We start from the raw sequence: 12,492 nt of genomic DNA, 5'->3' as shown, positions 1-12,492 counted from the left end.
TAAGCTCGAACAAAGAGAAACTATGTATACAGCAACTGAAAGAGAAGAAAAATTCTGAGTACAAGTGTTAATAACTGCTACTCCTCAAGCTCCTATTTATAGACTCTCTTAGATCATTGCTGTTACACGTATCTTAGTACTAAGTTAGATTAACAAACTAACTAACTGTTTCTAACTGACTGCTATATACAACTTAGCTGTCAATGGACAACTGTACATTTTACAAACCGTTTAACACCCTCCCTCAAGCTGGGTGTATGAAACACATTATTCATGCCTAGCTTGGTAAGTAGATAAGTATGTTGAACTATTGTAAGACCCTTGGTCAGTAAATCTGCAGGTTGCTCTGGTGTATGTAGATATGTTGGTTGAACTAATCCAAGCTGAATCTTCTCCCTGATGAAATGACAGTTTATATCTATGTGCTTAGTTCATTCATGGAACACTAGATTAGCTGTAATTTGAATTAAAGACTTGCTATCACTGCATATGGACATTGGCAAAGCAACATCAACTCCCAATTCCTTGTACAGTCCAACTAGCCACACAATCTCAGCCACAGTAGATGCCAAACTCCTGTACTCAGCCTCTGCTAAGCTTATTGAGATAGTATTTTGCTTCTTTGATTTCCAAGAAACCAAAGAATCTCCACAAAACACAAAGTATCCAGTGGTTGATTTCCTGGTGTTTGGGCATGATGCCCAATCTGCATCACAAAATGCTCTCAACTGCTTTGCACCTTTAGAAGTCATAAGAATTCCTAATCCTGGTGAATTCTTGACATACTTAACCACTCTCATTGCTGCTTCCATATGAGATATTTTAGGTTTATGCATGAATTGACTCAAAAGTTGAACTGCACATGCAATAACTGGCCTGGTTATAGTCAAGTAAAGTAGTCTGCCTACAAGCTTTTGATATCTTGTAGGATCTTCTAAGAACTTGTCAGTGCTTCCAACAGGTGGAAAATATGAATCAAATTTTGATGTGGTAAGCTTCTGATTTAATTCCATAGGAGCTCCAACAGGCTTTGAGTTGGACAACCCCATATCTGATATAAACTCTAGACAATATTTTCTCTGGTGCATAAGAATTCCAGCCTCACTCCTTGCAAACTCAATGCCTAAACAATATCTCAAGTTACCTAAATCCTTAATCTTGAATTTATCTTGAAAAATCTTCTTTGTGTCCAATACCATCTCATGATCATTTCCTGTTATCAACAAGTCATCAATATAAACTAGTATTACTACCATACTACCTCCATGGTGTGTTGTAAATAAAGAGTAATCAAAGTGACTCTGTTGAAAGCTAGCATCAAGTAAAGATGTGGTTAGCTTAATGTTCCACTGTCTACTTGCTTGCTTAAGTCCATAAAAAGACTTAGTCAACTTGCATACTGTTCCCTAATCACTTTGATGATCAAATCCCAAGGGTAATTCCATGTATACATCCTCATTCAAGTCACCTTGAAGAAAAATATTGAACACATCCATTTGATGGATGTTCCAACCATTTTCAGCTGCTACTGAAATGACTACTCTGACTGTTACCATTTTTACAATAGGTGAAAAATTTTCTTGATATTCCAAACCTTCCTTTTGGTTGTAACCTTTAGCAACCAACCTAGCCTTGAATCTATCAATCTCTCCATCAGCCTTATATTTGATCTTATACACCCATTTACACCCAATTGCCTTCTTGCCTGCAGGAAGTTGTGTGAGCACCTATGTATTATTATCTTTTAGAGCTTGTATCTCATTATGCATAGTTGTAATCCATGTTGAATCTCTGATAGCTTCGTGATAGAAACTAGGTTCCTTTTCTTGTGACATCTTGGTAACAAAGCTTCTATATGAAGGAGAAATGCTCTGGTAATCAAGCACATTTGCAATGGAATATAGACAATTCCCAGCTGATGTTTTCTTTCCAGGAAAAACATAGTCTGTGTGGCAAAGGGGTGGCTTTGCCTGCCTGTTGGACTTTCTAGTGACAACGGCTGCTACGAGATCTTTTTCTTCAACCACTGCAACATCGTTTCCTGGAAAAGCATGATCATCATTATTTACGATCTCAAGATCAGAAAAAATTATTTATTTCTTCATGCACTGGAATATCTGTTTCTGCAGGGACTATAGAAGTATCATAATTGAGAACAGCTGCTTCTGTAGGGACCGCAGAAGTATCAGCTGGTATAGGTATCACACAAGGGCTATGGTAACATGTCGGAGTAGGTGGTTGTGGCATAAAATGCAAATCATCCTCGAATTTAAGTCCTGGTGTTTGGAAGGGAAAAACTGTTTCATCGAACTTCACATCTCTACTAACAAATAAAGTATTTGTCTCAATATCAAGCAACTTGTACCCCTTTTGTACTATAGCATAACCAAGCAAAATTGCCTTCTTAACTTTAGGAGCAAACTTGTTACCTTTCAATAGGTTTGTAGCAAAGACAATACATCTTATCACCTTAATGTGAGATAAAGCTGGTTCCTTCCCATAGAATAGCTCCTATGGTGACTTATTTCCCAAAATGGATAGAGGTATCCTATTTATGATATATGTAGAAGCTTCAACATATTCTCCCCAGTATTTGCTACGTAAGCAGCCTTGAAATTTGATAGCTCTTTCAGTTTTTAGTAGGTGTCTGTGCTTCCTCTCCACAACACCATTTTGTTGTGGAGTGTAAGGACAAGATCTTTGATGGATAATACCATGCATAGTAAATAGTTCATGACAATTAGCATTAAAGAATTCTCCTCTATTATTTGTTCTGAACACTCTAACACACCTATTAAACTGGTTCTTTATCATTAGTAGAAATTGTCTCAGAACAAAAATTACATCAGATTTTTGAGTGAGCAAAAGAGTCCATGTCCATCGAGACTTTTCATGTACTAAAGTAAGGAAATATCTCCTTCCATAGTGAGTAGGGACCTTGTAAGGTCCCTAAACATTCATGTGAACTAAATCAAAAACAACATTTGAACTTGTGCTACTAGCAGGGAATGGAATTCTGGTTTGTCTAGCTTGAGGACAAATATCACAATGATCTATAGCAAAACTATCATTATTATTGAATTCTTTTATTCTTCTAAGAATATTCATGGGAACATGACCCAATTTTTTGTGCCAAATAGCTGAATCTTCAGAATTAGTAACAGCAGATATGATTTTGCATCTTTCTTTTTGTTTCTTCCAGTTTAGGACATACAAGCCGTCTTCTACATCACCAATCCCCTTGACCTTCCCAGAAAAAAGGTCCTGAAATATACAATATGTGGGGAAAAAGGAAACACAACAATTCAATTCCTTTGTCAGTTTGTTAACAAAAAAATGGTTAAATTTGAATGTTGGCACACACAACACATCACTAAACTCGTATTTTGTATTTAATTGAAAGTCACCTATATGAGAAACTGATGCCGAGTCACCTGTAGGTAATTGGACTTTCCCTATTTATCCTACCAGCCTTTCATTTTTTAGGTACATATTATTAACTATCATGTGATCTATAGAACCAAAATCAACAATCAACTTTAGTAAATCAGTATTAGACTTACCTGCCATATTGGCATTGCTATGTGACTCACCACTGCTGTTTTTATTCAACACCTCAGATATTTGTTGAAGTTGATTAGGAGTAGCTTTGTTCATCAAATGAACCAATTGATCTTGGGTCAACAACTGCTCTCCCAGCACTGTATTTACTCTTTTTAAGCTTTGTTGTTGGTCATGTATTCCCTGCTGCAGCAAATGACCTGCTCCTACTGCTGTTGCATTCACTTTCTTCTTGCCCTTCCAATTTTCTGGATAACCAATTAGTTTGAAGCATTCATCCTTCACATGACCAGTAGCATGGCAATAGTCATATTTTTTAAGCTTGTTACATCCCTCTCTAACATATCCTTTCATGTGGCAGTAGTCACAGTAGAGACTATTGAAATTTTTATTCTGAAATTATTGTTTGTTGATGTTCCTGCCTGTGTATAATGCCATAGAATCCACTCCCTCAGGACTAGGACCATCAATTACTTTGTTCCTTCCTGTATACGTAGCCATTGATTCCATCTCTTCATGAATATTTCCAGCAACGCCCTTTTGACTCTCATCCTGGATAACTAGGGCATACGCTTGATTCACAGTAGGCAGATTATGCATTATTAGGATTTGGCCTCTAGCCTACGAGTAACTATCATTTAATCCCATTAAAAACTGCAATAGATGCTAGTATTGAAATTGCTCTACATACTCCTTTGCTTTGGCACAATCACAACTAGGTGGAGGCAAAATTGAATCGTACTCATCCCAGAAGTTTTTCAACTTAGTGTAGTAATTCGAAACAGTTGATACTCTTTGTGTAACAGTAAAAATTCTCTGATGCAATTGATACAATCGCGATCCATTGATTTTATCAAATCATTTCTTAAGATAGAGCCGTACCTGATGTGCAGTAGAAGAGTATAAAATTCCACTAAATAAATTCTTGCTCACATTGCAGGTTAGCCATGAGATGACGATCGCATTATAATGATCCCAAATCTTCTTCAACTCTCCATTGTAATCACTCCTTAGAACAGAGCCATCAATGAATTCGAGTTTGTTTCTTCCAAGCAATGCGATCTCCATTGTTTTAATCAAATCATTCCTTAAGATCGATCCATACCTGATGTGCACTAGAAGAGTATAGAACTCCACTAAATAAATCCTTGCTCACATTACAGGTTAGCCATAAGATGACAATCGCATTACAACGATCCCAAATGTTCTTCAATTCTCCATTGTAATCACTCCTTAGAATAGAGCCATCAATGAATTCGAGCTTGTTCCTTCCAAGTAATGCGATCTCCATTGCTCGACTCCACAGCGTGTAATTCTCCATCTCTATTAGTTGAATCCCAACTGACAATGCTCCTGGTACATCAGCTGAACTCAAATACAATGGATGATAATGATCAATTATGATCGAACTCCTAGTCACTGGTTCTCCTCGAGCTCTGTTATCTCCGCTATCCTGCGATACTCCGTCGATCACCATTTTCACACAAAATCTGTAGAATTTCTTGTGTGAATCATCGAGATAATCCTCTAGATCTGCCCAAAATGGTCTGATACCATGTTAACTATTACAATGCAAGAGGAAGAACAAAGTAATTTGTAAACTCGAACAAAGAGAAACTATGTATACAACAACTGAAAGAGAAGAAAAATTCTGAGTACAAGTGTTAATAACTGCTACTCCTCAAGCTCCTATTTATAGACTCTCTTAGCTCATTGCTATCACACGTATCTTAGTCACTAAGTTAGATTAACAAACTAACTAATTGTTTCTAACTAACTGCTATATACAGCTTAGCTGTCAATGGACAGCTGTACATTTTACTAACCGTTTAACATGTATATTTAATCATATTATTATATAAGAAATTAAATTACTTGAGTTTGGGTCCGGACTGGCACAAACTTTATAAAACTAGTTATATTTATAGGACGAGAGCAAAATTGCAACCAAACATGAATAAAAGTTATGCAGAATTCAATGAAGAATGTAATTCAAGCAAATAAGTACTTAGTACTTCTGTTGAATTTAACGATGATATCAATTCCCCCTATACAGGCAACGAAATTACTTTTAAGGGCATAACAACTTTTATGCCAAATTTTCAAAGTTTTGACTTTTAGAGTATGTCTAAATTCACTTATTTTTAAGTCAAAATAACCTTTTAAATATTTTTTAGGTATTCGGTAAATAAAAAAATATATTTGAGCCAAAATGATAAAAATAAGCCGAACACCAGACAAACATTGTATATTACAGACATAACAACTATCGTAAGAAAGTAAGATTGATACAAATGCTTATGCAGCAACTCATGATGAATCAATCAAGCTATTATCTCATCTATCTTACACTCTCTATACTTGACATCAACCTTATTAGATCCTCTCTCATGAGTTACGTTGCAACATTCACATCCATCAATCTAAAAATAACATAGAAAAGATGAGTTAATAAACATATAGAGTTGGAGTAGTGAATTTCAAAATATTCATACTAAATTACTAATATAAAATAGGTTGAGTAGAACATCTAAAGTTGAGTGACTTTCTGAGTAAATTTCAAAGTTAAGTGACTTTCTGAGATAAAATTCTAAAGTTAAGTGATTGTTTAAGTTATTAACTCATGAATATGAGAACGATAGGATTTCCAAGTAAACTTACAATAATAATATCCATGTGTCACGATCCAAAATCCCTAAGGATCATAATAGCACCTACATTCTTCCCGGTAGATAAGCCAAACCACCACCCATCATATTTGAAAATAAAGTAATTAATGCAAAAGTAAGATATTACCTACTATTGTTAATATAGAATAAAATAAAATATCAACCGGACACAATTAGAATGTTGCTATTGTTTAAAATTTACCCACCAAACTTACATACATAAATTATTTTTTATACGACTAACCAATATTGCTTTGGTTTAGTGGTCATATTTTCTAATTTCCCCAACCTATATTATATTAGTAATATTTTATACGAAATGTTATTGTTAATCCCTTCTGTCAAATGAAGCTTATGTGTATTAATTACACTCTTTAAGAGACAATAAATAATAAAAATTATCCCTTATATTGGTATTTCTGTGATTAACAATCTCATGCTTGATTTGAGATTATTACCATCTTTTTAACTATTTTCTTAAAATCAAATTTAAAAACTTACTTGATTTCTCTTTTTTGATGTCTTGGAAATTTTATGCGAGTAAAATCTTTTCTTATTTAAATTATTTCATAATTCAAGAAAATATGCAACTGATGAAACTCACCAACACTTCTTGTGTGTTCCGTGATAGTGCTGATGAAACTCACCAACACTTGTTCTTTGAATGCTGCACCACAAAGGGGCTGTGGAAGAGAATGCTAGGCTGGCTAGGAGTACAAAGAGATATTGGAGGCTGAATGAGTGAGGTTGAATGGGTTTCACAACAAGTGAAAGGGAAAGCTCCCAGAGGTGCCATCCTATGCAGTGTGTTTGCCATGATGATCAATACCATATGGAGAGAAATGAACCATATCAGATTCCAGCAAGGAGACTACAAGGTGGATCGAGTGTGTCGAGAAATTGCCTACCACATCCATGTAAGAGATCAAATGTATGCAAAGTGAGCACCAGTGCTACTGCAGCTTCCGGCAATTCCATGATAATGAAGAAGAACTGTTGGGTACGATGTAGTTTTGATGATTGACAAACTGACAAAGTGATATGAAACATGTCAATCAAGCTGGGTCACAGACACATTGTCTCATATAGCTGAAACTTGTAGCGAAATCATCGATGATTAAAAACAAGGGTGGAAGAAATCAAGAACCAGGTGAGTGGTTAATTCTGACAAACTCAAGGAAATAAACATGTGCTAATTTGAAGAAGTTGAATTTGATTCAAACACTTGATGATAAGGGAAAGCAAGTTGAGTTGAAAAAGGAGTCCTATGGAAAGAAGGAATTTCACTTCTGAGCATATCCTGAAGAGTCCTATGTCTAGAAGGAGAAAAATTTTACAGATTGAAGAAGTCTTCGCAAGATAGGAAACATACAAATTGAAGGACTCTTTGTTAGATCAATGAAGTTTTTGATGACGACACATGAATGGACCATGTTACTTGAGTTGGTCCAAGCATAGGAAGACGGGTTTCAGATTTCACTGATAGATGCAGACAAAGATTGCTTAAAGTCAGGAATGAATGAGTGAGCCTAATTCTGATATACTCTAGTTACTGATCATGTGAGAAATTGAAGAAGTTGTGGTTGAGTAAAATACTTGAAGATAAGCTGATTTAAAGAGTTGTAGTTTGACTACAACACTAAGGAGACAAGAGTTGGAACTGAAGAAGGAATCTCACTTGAAGTAGAAATCTATGCAATGAGAGTTCTGATTAAAGGAGGAGTTTGAAATAAAGAATGACTCTTTGGAGAGCTGTGCTTAAATAGAAGATGTATCATTCAGAGTCGAGCGTGCACTTACAGAGAGAGAAAAGGCTAAACATGATCAAATTGAGAAAGTTCATAATTGAGAGAATTTTGACTGAAGATTCAAGTGCTGCCAGTACAAAGGAACATATTTACGAACCTGTTTCACAGGATTAAGCTTTACAGTTCATGAGTCAGTTTAAATGTATTATTCTTATTGAGCTGTAATTTATTGCTTTCCTAGATTAGTTGTTTATGAACAATACTGAGCTAAGTTAACTTCAAGTTTGGGATAACTCGAAGTGGGTTCAACAGTCAAGGGTGATTGTTGGGTTATAGGAATTAAAGTTTATAATTCCTAGTTATTGAGGAATAGGAATTAGAGTTTACAATTCCTAGTTGTCTGTTACAAGTGTTTTGTAATCAGTCGTTGTTGAGGCTTAGAGTTATTTAGTGAAGTTGGGGTTAAATCCTGTAGAGGTACAGGTCGTGGTTTTTTATACCTCTTGATCCAGGTGTTTTCCACGTAAAAATCCACTGTATTATTTTTTTTATTGTTTTAGCTAGTTTGGAACACGTTAGTCAACATGTTCCATCGATAGGCAACAGTTAGGAGAAAATAAGAAAATCAATAGGGCACGTACTCTAACAAGTGGTATCAGAGAGAGGTTGTCTTGAAAAGGGTTAACACCTAAGACAAAGATCACTATGATGTATTCCGCACCACCTACTCATTACAGTGAAGGCCAATCTACTACTAGACCTCCACTTTTTGGTGGTTCTCACCTCATTTGGTGGAAAGCTGGGATGGAAACATATCTTCAAAGTGTAGATTATAAATTATGGGACAGAATTACTGATGGACCAACAATTCCCATGAAATTAGTGGATGGAGAACAAATGAAAAAGGTAAGGAGTGAATTCACCCCAGAAGATCTTGTTGCACTTCAAAAGAATGCAAAATCCAAAAACATTCTTGTTTGTGTTCTTGGTCTAACCGAGTACAATAGAGTGTCTAATTATAACACCGCTAAACAAATCTGGGATACATTGGTGAATGAACATGAAGGCACTAACCAAGTGAGAAAATTCAAAATTACATTACTTTTCACCGAATATGAGGCTTTTGAAATGGAGAAAATGAGTCATTACAAGAAATGATAACTAGGTTAACTTTGTTGGTAAATGAGTTATCATCTCTTGGAAAGGTTTTATCTACTGAGGAACAAGTAGAGAAGGTCTTGAGAGTCCTACCAAAGTCTAAGTGGGATGTCAAAGTTATAGCCATAAGAGAAGCTAAGGATATCACTAGAATGTCCTTGATGAGTTAGTTGGTAATTTGAAGACCTATGAGATGGACATGGAAGATCTAAATAGAGCATCTGAAAGTGATGAACTAGATGATGAAGAATATGATAAAACTGCTCTCATGGACATTGGAGATTCCAACATGGAAGAAGATAATGAAAACTCTGAGGTAAGTATTCTTGAACTTAAAGAGAAGTTGCATTTATTTTTTAAAAAGAAACTTGTTTCCTTAATGAGTGCTCTAATTGATGATCTCCAAGAATTAACTTCTGATAGGGATGGGTTATTCAACAATCTTGCAAGTCTCAAGTTTGATTTTATTGATCTAGAAACTTGTAAGAACACCGTTGAAATGAAAAACTGCACTCTTAAGGAACTGGTTAGCAGACTTGATTCATCAAACCTGACCCTCAAATTTGAAGTTCTAAAACTGTATCTTTCTAAAAAGGATAAAAGGCCAAGAGTGAGAAACAAGAAAAAATTGAGTCAGAATTGACTAAGATTAAACATGAATACTCTTGTGAAAAAAAAAAGTTAGTCAATTAAGTCAAGAAGTTTCTAAATTAAAACTTGATCTTGAAAGAGCTAATAATCTAGGTCAAAGAATTCATAATGAAAAGGTTGGGTTGGGCTTTTATAAAAGTTCTAATGCTATTAAAGATCTATGTTATATTTGTGGTAACCTGAAATATCCAACCACTAAATGTCCAGTTGCAGCAAAAATCAAATCAAGAAGCATAAGCCTCGTAAAAGAATTTGGTTCTATGTTAGCACAAGATAACAAGAAAGTCAAAACTTGTCAGAGAAACAGGTCGCATAACCTCTTGCCTCGATGGGCTAGAAGGAACCTTATACATCTTTTTTCTCATAAGAAAAGACCCAAGTTTGTCTGGGTTCCTAAAGTTAACCCCTAATTTATTTTGCAGGTGAGAGTGAAAGGAGGCAAGCAAAATTAGTACATGGATAAAGCTTTCTCAAGGCATAAGACTGGAAGCAAATAAAGTTTCTTTCACTTACCATATTTAAAGGGGGAATCGATCTTTTGGAGATAGTAAAAAGAGAACCATTACTAGATTTAAAAAGATTGAGAGAACTAAAACAAAAGCCTTTTTAAAGATGGTCAGATTTAGAGTGCTCGTGTAAGGGGAAAACAAGGGAGATCCTCTTTGAAAAAGGGGGGTGACAGTGAAACTGATGAGCATGCACAGAAACATGTTGTACTACCCGGTCCAACTGTTGTACATACTGAGGGCATATTGACAGGGGGAACAACAAATCAAGAAATTGATGTATCAATAACAGTAACACAAGCTGCTGATAATTTTGTTAGTAGTTCATAAGAATTGGTTTTGTCACAAGAATCTTTAGATATCTCATGAGAATCAATGGCTTGAGACTATGGTATTCAAAGGAAATCAATTTTACTCTTGAGGGCTATAAAAATGTTGACTATGTGAGTTACTTAATTGACTGTAGAAACACCAAAGGCACTAAGTAGAGAATATTTTGAAAGGAATAGGTTAGACTTGGAGATGATTAAAATTGCATGAACTCCCCTCAATGATTGACTAGAATAACCATTTTACTTTTTAATCTTATTAGCTAAAATGTTATTTGATTCAGTCTTGCACATTTAGTTGTGTGTCCAAATTATTGATTTTTGACTCTTTTAACCTAATTTTGTATTAGATTGTGCAAGAAAATAAGTACAAGCAAGCAATTGTAACCACAAAGTTCTTCGTATCAGGTATGCTCTACACTGACATAAGCATAGACTGTCTAAGTTGAAACAATTGAGCACACCTGTTCCATTCCTTACACTTCATCCTCCCCTTGTCCTATAATGCTGACGAATTGGTTGACCAAATTTTCTTTGATTCTCTCTAAATAGTTGTGCACAAATGTGTTAATTCTACACCAGAAATTCCTTCTTCTCTCTCAACCAAAATATTAGTTTTTGTATCATGAATTTGCAAAACTTGATCATCAATCACATGCAACATATGTTTCTTAAGAATGGAAAGGGACATGCTCTCTCTTTTAGTTCCTAATTGGCTATTTTTTTGGGGACTTCTCAGTCCTAGTTCAGGGTTGACTTATAAAACAACAATGAATGTTCTTGAACAAATGAATCATGCTGCTCTACCTATTTCAATAAGGAGGGCTAACACTTATTTGAAAAATATTGCTAATAAAGAAATGATTTAACTGAGGAAAAAATATCCAAACTAGAAACTGTACAAGATAGTCATGAAGTGGAATAGGAGGTCCTTAAGGCTAGGATCATGACTTTGAAGCTTGACCTTGATTGATAGAGGGATGAAAATGTTGAGGTCATTCGTCAATTGACATAGTTGATATTTCCTGTTCCACCTTCCTCATCAACTCCTTACTATTTGTATCCTTAGTCATGTCCCACTTTTATATCGTACTCTTTTTTGATTAATACTTAGTTGTTTTGCTTTGTTCAGTACTAGCTTAGTTTTAATATGGAACATGCTCTTTCAGTTAAATTGAATGGTTATCTTTGCTAAATCGACTCATATTTTTGCTCTCTTTAATACATTACTATGTTGGTTAAAGTCTTTGTCTGATTGTTTTGGTGATAGCCCCATGGCCATGAATAGCATAACAAGTCACTTTGGCTAGTATATTATTGCATTGAAATGGTTTTTTGATGATGCCAAAAGGGAGAAGATAAAAGGGTTATGCAATGTTTATAACTCATTGACTAACTTGTTTCATTCTAGTATTTTATACTTTAGTACCTACAGGTGAAGATGGTTGAATGCAAAAAGACAAGGGGTTTGACATCATCAAAAAGAGGGAATTTGTTGGGTACGATATAGTTTTGATGATTGACAAACTGACAAAGTGATATGAAACATGTCAATCAAGATGGTTAACAGACACACTGTCTCATGTAGCTGAAACTTATAGAAAAATCATCGATGATTAAAGACAAGGGTGGAAGAAATCAAGAACCAAATGAGTGGTTAATTATGATAAACTCAAGGAAATAAACATGTGTTGATTTGAAGAAGTTGAATTTGATTCAAACACTTAATGATAAGGGAAATAAAGTTGAGTTGAAGAAGGAGTCCTATGGAAAGAAGGAGTTTCACTTTTGAGCATATCCTGATATGTGTAGAAGAAGAAAAATTTTGCAGACTGAAAAATTCTACGCAAGATAGGAAACATACAAATTG

The 12,492-nt window shown here is 35.1% G+C and overlaps 1 protein-coding gene across 1 annotated transcript; it reads right to left on the bottom strand.

The window, feature by feature from the left end:
• Positions 1-431: 431 nt before the first annotated feature.
• On the bottom strand, positions 432-1,256 carry LOC124886569 (uncharacterized mitochondrial protein AtMg00810-like). Its single transcript, XM_047395392.1, has one exon. It carries the CDS (start codon positions 1,254-1,256, stop codon positions 432-434), a length of 825 nt encoding a protein of 274 aa, XP_047251348.1.
• Between the last annotated feature and the right edge of the window lie 11,236 nt (positions 1,257-12,492).

Source organism: Capsicum annuum, chromosome 8 (assembly GCF_002878395.1).
Source record: "Capsicum annuum cultivar UCD-10X-F1 chromosome 8, UCD10Xv1.1, whole genome shotgun sequence".
In the NCBI taxonomy this organism is placed as follows: Eukaryota; Viridiplantae; Streptophyta; class Magnoliopsida; order Solanales; family Solanaceae; genus Capsicum; species Capsicum annuum.
This window is presented reverse-complemented; position numbering and strand designations above follow the sequence as displayed.